This window comes from Nannospalax galili, unplaced genomic scaffold (genome assembly GCF_000622305.1).
Source record: "Nannospalax galili isolate Female #2095 unplaced genomic scaffold, S.galili_v1.0 scaffold312, whole genome shotgun sequence".
Lineage (NCBI taxonomy): Eukaryota > Metazoa > Chordata > Mammalia > Rodentia > Spalacidae > Nannospalax > Nannospalax galili.
The window spans coordinates 995,452-1,008,512 of record NW_008335967.1 but is presented as its reverse complement, the minus strand read 5'-3'; the positions used below and the strand labels follow the sequence as shown (position 1 = coordinate 1,008,512).

General features: G+C 36.9%; 1 protein-coding gene across 2 annotated transcripts in view; it reads right to left on the bottom strand.

Moving 5' to 3' along the window:
- Positions 1-13,061, bottom strand: part of Pnpla8 (patatin like phospholipase domain containing 8) — a 49,468-nt gene that overhangs the window by 31,180 nt on the left and 5,227 nt on the right. Inside the window, exons 2-3 of one of the 2 annotated variants that reach the window (XM_008830690.3) lie at positions 1,932-3,055; positions 1,674-1,823 (exon numbers count right to left, since the gene is read on the bottom strand). In XM_008830690.3, the coding sequence (XP_008828912.1) occupies positions 1,674-1,823; positions 1,932-2,966 (1,185 nt within the window). In that variant the 5' untranslated portion in view covers positions 2,967-3,055. The remainder of the gene's footprint in view (positions 1-1,673; positions 1,824-1,931; positions 3,056-13,061) is intronic. The other variant, XM_008830691.3, reaches the window with a different exon arrangement.

Here is a 13,061-nt window from a genome sequence, read left to right as displayed (position 1 = left end):
CATGCTTAAGACATGAGGCTTCTTGCTTCATGTACAGGATTAGTGACCTTGTAAAAGGAGCCGAAAAGAGATGTTGCCTTGTTCTGTCTGCCATGTGAATTTGCCTTAATATGAAGCATATGAGGAACAAACCCTCATCAGACACCAGATCTGCCGATACTTTATCCTGGGTTCTTAGCATCCAGATTGTGAGAAATAAACCTCCATTATATATAAAATACCCAGTATAAGGTATTTTGTTACAGCAGTTGAGTGGACTACAGCAGTAATTCTACTTTAGATTTCTACTTTCTGGCTATCAGTGACATGTGAACTAAAAAGTATATGTATTTGGAAAATTTGTCTCTTAAAAGATACACACACATACACAGAAGATGTGGAAGATAAATCTCAAATTTTAGGAACATGAAATATTAAAGGTATGCTTGTATGTATTATGCAATATAAAACTATTGAAGGGTACATTATTCAAATAATTAAATACTTTTTCAGCAAGACAATTATCAAAAGGTAGAATAAGTGTAAACTGAATTAAGAATTTTCTGCATAGTAGGTTAAAAATAAGTACTGATAGCACCATAACGAAAATATAACAATATCATTATGATATTTCCAAATTAAGTATTATAAGGAAACAGTACAGATCCAGAGCCTCAACCACCTTAGTCACTTAGCACTTGTCTTAAACATAGTCTATTTAAAGATGTTTAAACTTTGTTCACTATTTTATATGTAAATACTGAGGCAAGAAATACTAATTGGTTTACCAGTTGAAATAAATTGGTTAAAATTTTGGGATTTCAAATGTAACAATGAAATAAAAATTAGCAATGGCTTTATATATTATGTTTACTAGTTATCTATTTATTCATTCATTTATTTATTTGAGACAAAATTTTTGCTATGTAGTTCAGGCTAGTCTCAAACTTGTGATCCTCTTGCTTCAGTGTCCTTAAAGCTGGGATTAACAGACATGTGCCATCACACCTGGCTGTCTCCTAGCTTGAAAGAGTAATTGCATAGTGTCAGGTGTGGTGGTGTAGGCCTTTAACCCGACACTTGGGAGGTGGAAGCAGACAGATCTGTGAGATTAAGGCCAGCTTGGTCTACACAGCAAGTTCCAGGTCAACCGGGATTACAGGGAAACCCTATCTCAAAAAAACCAAAAACCGAAAAAGAATAACTGCATAGTAAAAAAAGAAAGTCTACATTGCACTAAGAAACATTTGACAACTATTAGGTAATGCAATAATATACTGATATTTATGCCCAATTTTACACATGCTCAATCTCAAAGTATAGATACTATAACATCATAATCTATATCACAGAATAAAAGGAATTCATGCCGGTCATGGTGGCGCATGCCTTTAATCCCAGCACTCAGGAGGCAAGAGGGAAGGCAGATCTCTGTGAGTTCGAGGCCAGCCTGGTCTCCACAGGGAATCCAGGCCAGCTAGGGCTACAGGGAGACCTTGTCTCAAAAAGACCAAAAAAAAAAATAAAAATAAAAATAAAAGGAATTCATTAGCATAGTGTGTAACATAAAACAAATGGGGCAATTACCGAATACGTATGTATGATTAAAAAATAGAAATTTTCAATAAAAGGGTTTGCTCTCTCCATCTAAATACGTTTATTAGCATTTCCATATAAATTAAGTGAAAAATTACCTTGATAGCCACTCCTTTTCCTTCAGGAAATTCTAGAAGATGGAAAGTCAGCTCTTCAACTCTAGTAATACAGAGCTTTGGGTCGGTTGTTCTTCTTAATGCCTGGACCAAGGCTCGAGTTCTGTTATCAATACTTACTCTTGCAATAATCTACAAGTATGCATAAAATACAAATGATTAGAATGTGAAACTAAGCTCCAAATGGTTATGTTTCTTAAGTTTCACTAGGACTTAAAAGTACACTGAGAGACAACTTGCCTTTTCTCGCTGAAGAGACACACGCTTTTTCTCCTCTGCCTTTTTGTCTTTGCTGACAGTCTGTTCAGTTTTGGCAGGCTCTTCCTGTTCTGGCTGACTTTTTGAGTCATACTTTAATTTGGGCACAAGTCCACCAATATAACCACCTACTAAAGCTTGCACACCTTCAGTGGGGCGAGACAGAAAGCTGGCAATACTGTGCTTTGCAGAAATTGGAAGAACCTCAGGCGCCCCGCTTGGACTGGAAGGTTTGTCCCTGGTATCCATGGAAGGCTCTGAGTCTGGCCTTTCAGTCTGGATGCTAGTGCCAAGAGAACGGGATTTCCCTTCTTCAAGTTCTGGTTTGTCCTGAAGATGTTTATTTTCCTTTATTTGTGACATTTTTTCCTTACACTTGAAGTATAAATTAATATGATTTGCTAAAAAGTGGAATGATTCTCCAAATTTTGTGGTTATACTGGATGTGTAATGAAAAAGGCTCTGTTTACCTGTATTTTCTTTATCTACAATGTGGTTTTTCTCTTCTGCAAAAGGATTCTTTTCCGCTGATTTATCACTATAGTTTTTCAGAGATTTGATGGCTTGTTTAACATACTTTTGTTTTAACCAGCCACTATCTGATACTTTTCTTAATATTCGAGAATTTGACTTAAATTGAGCTAACCGTGAAATCATTTCATTTTGACTACCAAAAATAGCCTTTGAAACAGAATTCAAAGTACTTTTAATACGGGACATATGAATGCTCACTTTCGTAAGTCCCTTGGGAGCAGAAGTGCTAAGTTTCAAAATTCCAATATGTAAACCATGGTTGCCTGGAGAGTGCCAGTGCTTACTGCCATGTGCTTCACTTTGGGTCCATTTACATCTTATCTTGCTTGTATGAAAATCTCTGTGTACACTGGTATGGCTTATCCTCCAGTAATGTTTAGGCGAGCACACAAAATGCAGCTGCTTGCTTCTTTGCTTCCCACAAAGACTTCTTGCATTACTAAGGAGGTAAATATATATATCTAGAGTCAAATTAATAGACATAACTTAAAAATCATTTATTTTCTATATGACATTCTTTCATTTCATTCCTGAATGCTTCATTTAAGAAATTCCATAATTCATGGTCTTACCTGAAATAGTAAAAAAAAAAAAAAAAAAAAATTAGGACTCAAGTTAAAAATCAAAATTGAGTGTAACACATGAGTTTGTACTATATTAACAAACTATCTCAAAAAAGATGGAATGATCAATTCCCAGTATGGCTGGTTAGATTTAATTTTTAAGCTAAGAGCAAACAATTCATCTTTCAGTACAGATGTCAAAGAAAAGTTGGGGAGTAGGATGTATAAAACAGCTGACTCAGAAGTTTCCTAGGTTTTTCTAATTATACTGCTTTCTCTTTATTATTGCTAAATTCCTGAACTAGCTTATAAGACACCAGACTTTATATACTCAGAAGATAATGATCAGGTCTTTATCTCATTTATTGTGAACCATTCATAGAATGTTTAATCTAAATGCTGAGGTCACAAACTGGTTACTGAGGAACTTCTAGCCTAGAGTAGGAAATGGTCATGTGAGAGTTTAGATCCTTAGCACTAACAACAAAAAAAATTGGGGTGTGGCAGTGCTTGCCTGTAATGCCAAGGAAGGAGAGCACAGACAAGGATGCTGGGATCTCACTGTCAGCTAGTCTAGCAAGTTGGTGAGCTCCAGGTTCAGTGAAAGGCCTCATCTCAAAGAATAAGGTGGAGAACAAAAGAAGACACCTATGTTGACCTCTGGCCCACACACACACACACACACACACACACACACACACACACACACGGACTAGATAATACACGAGGCAGCTAACTTAACAAGAGGTTCACAGTATAAAGACTTTACGTAAATAGATCATCCACAGAAAAGTAAAATTAAACTGTAAAATTAGACAAATATTTCATAACAAAAAATACTGATTAAAACATGTATTTTGGCCAGGTGTGGTGGCATATATCTATAATCGCAGTACTCTGAAGGCTGAGTCATGGTTATGAGTTTAAGGGCAGTCAAGTCTTCACAGTGGGTTCCAGGGCAGCCTAGGCTACACAGTAAGACCCTGAATAAAAAGAAAACAAACAACAGCAGAAACCCCACATAGATCTTTTCATTAGTAAAAATGTGGGCTGCAAATATACCTCAGTGGCATAGCCCTCACCTGGGATGTACAAAGCCCTGGGTTCAGTCTCCAATATTGAGCGAAGGAAGGAGGAAACAATTGGGAAAAATGTAGGTAAGTGGTGTCTATTACTGATAATGGTAGAAAAATGGGATACAGAAGCTACTTAACAGCTTCTGATGAATTTTTAAATGATGCTTGAATTTTAAAAACACATATCATTAAATCAATATTCCCACTATTGAGGACCTGTTCTATAGAAGTAGTAGTGTATGAGTACAAAGGCAGTACAGTCTGTGAATGCGAGAGAGCAATGAAAAACAATTGAAAGTCTTTAAGCAAGAGAAGGTTAGGCAGACAGTGATCCATAAGTCCAAGAATGAGTTACTGTATAAAATGTAGCTATTCTGGGGCTGGAGAGATGGCTCAGCAGTTAAGAACACTGGCTGTTCTTGAAGAAGACCCGGGTTTGAATCCCAGCACCCACATGGCAGCTAACAACTGTCCGTAACTCCAGTTCCTAGGGATCCGCCAGCCTGCCTCCCCTGTCCTCTGTGGGCACTGCACAACACAGGTGCACTTACCTACATGCAGGCGATACATGCATACACACAAAATAAAAATAATAATAAATAAAATATTTTTAAAAGTAGCTACTCAACACTAGCTTTTGTATATTGATGTATTCTTCATACACATTTCGGTGAAAGGGCAAGCTGGGGTTTCTGGATATCACTACATTATTATGGATCTACTTACAGATGCTCCTTTTACCCAGGACATTATATCTAACTATCAAGAAATAGTTACAAGGCATGCTAAAAGGTGAAAAACACAAGCAAAGAGAAAAGAGGTAAGAACCAGACATGCATAGAGGTGACTAACATGCTAAAGGGGCCAATAGATGAAGTAGACTGCATGCATAGGGTGGAAATCCTAAGAAAAAAGCAGAAATGTTAGGTTATAAGAAGCACTATAATAGAAGTGAACAAGGTCTGATGAGCCTACGAGACATGACAATTTTTGAACTTAAGGCTGTATCAACAGAAATCTCTAAATTTAAAAGCACATAGAACAGAAACTGGAAAAAAACCCCATAATATCCAAAAAAATTAAAGGACATCCACAAAAACTGTAACATACTGAAGAGAGAATGAGGCATAAGTATTTAAACCAATGAAAAGTGAAGTCTTTGCCAATTACCATCAGACACCAAACCATAGATCCAGAAGCTAAAAACGCCAAGCAACATAAATGCCAAAAAGACATATGCATGTCCCTTTCAGACTACAAAGATAGAGATAATCTTCTGAGAGAAGCTTAAAAAAATCATAAAACACCTTCCTTATAAAAGATCAAGATAAGAATTGCATCCAACTTCCCAGAAGCCATATGAACATGTTAATGGTCCACTTTGGGTTATTATACTAAAATACCTCAGTCAGAAAAGGGACTGAGAAGGGGAGCTAAGACTGTAAAGTAAGTGGCTTTGGAGTTTGCAGAGACAGCTCAGTGGGTGTAGTGTTTGCTGTTCATATCCAAGTTCAATCCCCAGCACCCATATAAAAAGCTGGGCATGGTGGTGTGTGCATGTAATATCAGTGCTGGAGACAAGGTCAGCAGGATCCCTGGGGCTCCTTAGTCAGCCAACCTAGCTTAGCCCTAGGACTGAGAGACCCTATCTCAAAAAAGAAAGTGGACAGCTCTTAAGCAATGCCAAGGGTGACCTCTGGCCTCTACTCACACATGCACAGACACATATATGCACACACCTTCCCCTACATAAAAAGTAGCCTTTATTCAACTAATACAGAGAAAAGTCAGACCAAAAAAGGAGAAACTATTTCCTGTGAAGTGAAGGTGAGAATTCGGGGAAGTGATAAAATGGTGTGCCAATGCAAAACACAACTTTTACCTTAAAGGAATAAGAGATAGTTCTTGAGCCAAATATGAATGACTGTGCTCTGAGAACATGGACATAGGTGACTTGAAAGACAAGTTCCACTATGGATATTGCTATATAAGATTTCATCATACAACGGGGGGAGGGAGCATTAAAGCAAAGTAGATTAAACTGTTAAAAGGTTTCAGATGTCCTATCTGGTAGCATTCTTAGCTTTTGGACTGGTGGAGGCTAGTGATCTGTTAAAAGTGCATTTTAAAATATTCTGACAGTTAAAGAGATGTTAGATCAGACTCAGGGGTGGGAAATAAATGGCTTTTATTTTTGTCTTTTTTTTTTACCCCTGGAGCTGAGGACCGAACCCAGGGCCTTGTGCTTGGTAGGCAATCGCTCTACCATTGAGCTAAATCCTTTTTAAAAGGAGTAAAAATAGCCCAAGATAATTTGGTCCTGGATCTGCAACATTCTAACTTTTTACCTTCAGAAAGTTCTATTCAGTCATTCAGCCTTGTAGAATCTTTAAGGAAGAGGTTTATTTCTGGAATCTTCAGTTCATAGTTCCTCCATTTGGCCCATAATCACATTTTCATGCATGCAGAGGCAAAATGTTATTTATGTCCCCTGTGGGTATCAGGAAGGCTCATACCTAGCATCTGATAGAGAGGAGACTGGGTAGGAAGAAAGGCAGTCTTCAGGAGAAAGGGTTGGTAAATCCATGAAGGAATGAATCCTTCCATCATACCAAACTTATCAGCCATAATGATTAGGATCTGATTTTTTTTTCATTCTTTGAATCTGACATAAAATTATATACACACATATGTATATGCATGTTATATGTAACATAATAGGGGATTATATCTAAAGTTAAAATAATGAAGAACATAATATGGCCTAAAGAAGTAAAGGTAGCTGATAACGTATTTTAACCTGTTTCCAACCAAAAGCATACACATTAACTAGACTGATTCCATGTTTTCCCTGGGTCTACAGCTGTCTGTACGCTATGAAATATTTTATTTGGTGTTTGGAGTATTTGACATGTTATTAACATTCAATTTTAGTTTATTTTTTGGAGTGGGGGGGGCAATCAAATTCCATAACTATACCTTCTATGGAGTGACTAGCTCTAATTTTAGGAAAAACTGATATTCAATATCTAATTTACTATTAACTTTTCTTTGTAACTAATAATTTCATTTGCCCTATTATTTTAGCATTGTAATATACTTCAATTTGGGAACATAAATGGATAGTCACATTACAGAATGAATCAGAAAACAATATAGTATCTGTGCTGGGTAGTTTTTGTCAAATTGACACAAACTAGAATCACCTGGGAAAAGGAACCTCAACTGAGGTATTTCCTCCATCAGACTGACCTGTGGGCTAAGGATATGGTTTTCCAGCAAGGGAAAGATTTAATCTAATGGGAAAACACAAACTAGCACCAAGACATATTTATATCCTTTGTGTCAGAGGCACTTGGATTAAATTTAACTGTTCAGGGATCAGTGGTTAAGAGCACTGGCTGTTCTTGCAGAGGACCTGAGTTCAGTTCCCAGAACTCCAGTTCCAGGGGCTCCAACACCCTCTTCTGACCTCCATGGGCAATGCACAATACATATGCACTTCTATACATGCAGGCAATATGCTTGTACACATAAAATAAAAATAATAAAAAATTTTTTTTGAAAATCTAAATGTTCAATTTTTTTTTTTCTGGAGCTGAGGACTGAACCCAGGGCCTTGCACTTGCTAGGCAAGCACTCTACCACTGAGCTAAATCCCCAACCCCTAAATGTTCAATTTTAAATGCCCTATTTGCTAAAGGAATAAAACATGAAATCCTTGTTTTCTAAGCCAGTTCTTGGAAACGTAAAACTTTTTCCAGTTTTTGGAAATGAGAGGCTTTCCTTTGCTTTTGTAATTAGAAAGTTAGAGTTAAATTTTTAATTAATTAATTTTTAAATTTATGATTTATGTGTGGAACTCAACTTGCAGGAAATGGTTCTGTCCTTCCAATATGTAGGTTCCAAGGGATCAAACTCAGGTCAGTAGGCTTGGTGGCAAATGCCTTTATCAAGTCACTTGTCAGCTCAAAAACTGTTTCAATTTTTATACTACTATATTTAATTTTTATCTAAAGAATTTTTAATTACTTTTAATTTTAATGAATACATAAAATCTTTAAATTTTTGATTTTACAAACCCTTTTGTGACATATTTTAGTCTTTAGTTTTATCTTCATCATTTTTCCTGTTTTGAAAAAATCCTTTACTTTAGGATGAAAATCTTATTTCACCACAAAAAAATCCTCCCTTATGAATCCAAACAACATAATAATCAAATTTACCAGTTTATAAAAGATAGTTGATTCCAATTTACACTCACAACTTAACAACCTAAGATCACCTGTCTACATACTGTTAAACTATAAAGTTTTGATGTGCAGGTCTCAGATAAACTTTACTGCTGCTCAGATTATTTTTTGTCTTTTGGTTGTGAGCCTGAGCCTTTAATGGCTGCACCAGCTCTCCAGCCCTGCTCAGATTATTTTTTAAGCTGTTTTACACCCTTTCTTTGCTTTGTCTCACAATAATCCAAGAGTTACAGAATGTTATGTTCAAGCAAGATAAAAAGAACACAAAGGGAAACAAACATTTTCCAATGTTAATCCTGTATTTGTGGTTTTGCATGCAAAACGTATTTGTTCCCTTGAATAACGGAGAGAACTAGGAAATGGTTACTTTTTCCTGAAGAAGAGAATGAGTGTCAAGTGGTATAAGCTGGACAGGAGACTTACTGTTGGAACCAGTGATGGCAGGCTGAACCCAGATCATTTGTATATTCATTAGAAAAAAAATAAAGTATTCATGTTTATACCCATAGACAAATGCTATTTTCAGTCTAATCAGATAGGCTTTTCTTTGCAATGAACACCTGTGAATGTAGAGGTGCATGGCTGTTTAAGATGCTAAGAATAAGTGGCAGTCAAGTGCTAAGGTGTAAACAGGACATTTATCCCCTCTTAGGCTCAGCAATCATTACAGAAGAGGGGACAGAAAGAATGTAAATGCTAAAAGACAGGGAGAAGAGTTGTAAAATACTATCTTCTGGGCCTGGCCCAGCCAATGCAGTCATGACCTCACAGCAGCTGTGGCTGCCTGCAATGGGCCTGCACAAGACTAAGTCTATTAACAGTCAATTATAGATCAGGGAGGGACTCAAGAGGCCATACAAACCTGCAGACCTATTGACTATTGATGCATTCTGGGGGAGGAGTAGTCGTTGTCTTTAATTGTGTACCCACTGAGGAGTCCACTGAATAGTTTGGAACTCATGAACACACAGATGATCCTGGTTAACATGGATAAACTGACAAGGAACAAATTCAGTAAAAGTCACTAAAAAAAAAAAAAACAAAAACCTAAATGTTAATGATCTTAACTCTCTCATTAAAAATACACCTGGGGCTGGAGATGACTCAGCAGTAAAGAGCACTGGTTGCTCCTGCAGAGGACCCAGGTTTGACTCCCAGCACCCATATGGTGGCTAACCAAGTATAACTCTAGTTCCAGGGGAACTTATGCCCTCTGGCCAGCATGGGCACTACAAGCATGTGTATTTACATACATACAGGCAAAACACTCATACATGTAAAACAAAAAAATAATAATAAAAAAATTTAAACGCACATATTATGGAGCTGGGAAAGTAGCTCAGATGGTAAAACACTTGCCTAGCTTGCCAAAGTCCTGAGTTCAATCCCAAGCACTACATAAACCAGACATCATGGTGCATGCCTATAATCCCAGCTCTCAGGAGGTGGAGGCATGAGGATCAGAAGTTCTAGATAAGCCTAGGCTATGTAAGGAGTTCCAGGATTGCTTCTGCTACATGAGGACTTGTCTCAAAAATAGAAACAAAACAAAAACAAAACAAGATCAGCTGATCAAATTTAAACAAAACAAGCCCCAACTGTTTGCTCTCTTCATGAGAACAAACACAGAGGGAAAGATGATGGAAAATGATATTCAAGCAATTGGTATCTGAAACACACAGGAGTAGTATGTACATAACTGAAAAAGGTGGCTTCATGCCAAAATTAGTCAGAAGCTATAAAGAAGTTACTCCATATGAAGGGAACAATCCATCAAGAGCATATGATTATAAATATTTATGGACCAAATCTTGGTGTACCCAACTTTATGAAAAGACATTAATGAACATGAAAGACAGATCCTGATTCAATAACACCAGATGACTTCAGTACCCTACCTTCATCAACAGATACATCATCAAGACCAAACAAACAAACAAACAAACAAAAAACTACAAAGAGCTTCACAGTTAAATTGTACCATAGATCAAATGGGCTTAACAGACACTTGGAGAATAGTCCATGTACAACTGCAGAATATACATTCTTCTCGGTGACTCAAGGAACATTCTCTAAAACAAATCATATTTTAGGCCACAAAACAAGTCGTAACAAATATATTTGAAAAAAGAAATAATTTCTTATAATTTATCAGATCATAATGGAATAAAATTAGAAATAAACAGCAGAACAATAGAAAATACATAGATATTGGAAAATATGCTTTTCAATTATTAATGGCTTATTGTAGAAATGAAGAGGAAAAGTTTTTAAATTCCTAGAATGAAATGAAAATGAAAACTTAACTTACCAGAACATATAGGACATAGCACAGTTTTCAAGAGGGAAGGTTATAGCCATAAATGTCTATATTTAAGAAATATAGACAATATTAATTAGATAACTTAATAATATACCTCAAGAGCTTAGAAAAACAAGAAATAAAACTCAAAATTAATAGGATAAATTAGAATAAAGGGGTTGGAGAGATGGCTCAGTGGTTAAGAGCACTTGCTGCTCTTGTAGAGGATCTAAGTTTGCTTCCCAGCACCCACATGGTAGCTAACAACTATCTGTTAACTCTAGTTTCAAGGGATCTGATGACCTCTTCTGGCCTCTCTGGTCACTACACACATGGTGCACATACATACACACATGTGCAAATACTCATACGCATAAAATAAGAATACTAAATACTTTAAAAATTATAATAAAGGTTAAAGCTGAAAATAATAAAATGGCAATAAAAAGTACACAAAGGATCAACAAAACAAAGAGTTGGTTCACTGAAAAGATAAACATGGTTGATAAACCCAAACATCTACAGTAATCTGATTCTTGATTAAGGGACCAAAAACACATATTGGAGGGAAAAAAAACCTCTTGAACAAATGGTGCTAAGAAAACTGGGTATGTGGGTTGGTGAGCTGGCTCAGTGGATAAAGATGCTTGCTGACAAGCCTGATGACCTGAGTTTAATCCTCTGAACCCAAATGATAGAAGGGGAGAACCAACTCCAGCAAATTGTCCTCTGACTTCCACACATGCCACACATGCACACATGCACGAACACCACACAAATAAATGTAATTTATAAAACTGGATATGCATATGGAGAAACTTCAAATTGGATTCTTATACCAAAAGAAATCAACTCAATATGGGATCAAAGACCTTAACATAAGAACTGAAAATGTAAATCTACTTGAAGAAAACATTAAAAAAAAAAATCCATTCAAAATACAGACACAAGCAACAACTTCCTGAACAGAACTCCAACAGCTCAGGAAATAATAACAAGAATTGAGAAGTGTGATTTTATCCACTTAAAAAACTCCTGCACCACAAAGAAAGCTAGAGAGAGAAGAGACATCCTACAAGATGGGAGAATATGGGAAATGCAAATCCAGAGGCTACTGAGATACTATCTCACCCAAGAAAACCAAAAAATTTAAAAGTTGGCAAGGATTCAGGGTTGGTTAAAATGTAAATTAAGGGGCTGGAGAGATGGCTCAGTGGTTAAGAATGCTGGTTGTTCTTGCAGAAGACCAGGGTTGGAATCCCAGCACCCACATGGCAGCTAACAATTGTCCGTAACTCCAGTTCCAGGGGATCCAACAGACTCTTCTGTCCTCCGTGGGCATTGCATGACACTAGTGCACTTACCTACATGCAGGCAATACACACATACACATAAAATAAAAACAAAATATTTAAAATATAAATTAAAACAGTCACTGTAGAAATCAGTATGTAGGTTCCTTAAGAACTAAAAATATAACTCCCATTAGCTAGCTACAACACTACTGAGTACATACCTGAGGGAACGAAGTCAGTATGCAATGCAGGTATTTCCAGACCCACATAGTACTATTTGTCATGAGGGACAGGGAAGAGAGCACAGATCCACTCTGTTACAAACAGCAGACTGAGGAGTTCCTCTAATCTTTTAGAGACCTCAACTGGGACCAAATCAAGATTTGTTGGTTTGACACAGAAAAGATTTTCAGAAGTAGCCAGTGTGAAGCAGAGTTGTGGTTTTATTAGAGCTATTTTAGCATGAGGGTTAAGAGACAGAGAGATATTCAGAAAGAAAGATACATCCCAGAGCACAGTGCAGACTTCTCAGAAAAGAGTAGGTTTATTAAAAGACATCTGTAACAGATTTTAAGCACGGGGGTTAAGAGCAAGAAAGATGCTCAGAGAAGGAATAAGACATACCAAGTGTGGGTGTGGGCTTCTCAAGGGAGTCATACTTCACTGTCTTTATAACAGTCATACATAGGATCTTAGAGGGTTTTGAAGCTATTATCTTCAAAAGGTTGCTAAGGAACCTAAATGAGATCATTGGGTGGTTCTTGAGGGGTACCTAACAGGATTACAATGGATAAGGTAAAAGTCTGGTTCAGAGGGATGCAGGAAGGTAGGATATCATTATTGTAAACAAAGTTACCAGTCTTGTTTGTGATTCCTAGGAGATGTCCTAGAAAAAAGAATGAAGCCCTGCCCAAGATCACATAAAACCAGGCCTTAAGCCTGATTCATTGCTACTTGAACATTTTACAAAGTCTCTCTCTCCATATATATATATATATATAGTTATCTCTGTGTTGGCAACCTTCACAGCAAACATCAATTGCACTGGAATTCTTGCTTCTCGGCTGGAAAGAGGTTTCAACCAGTCTC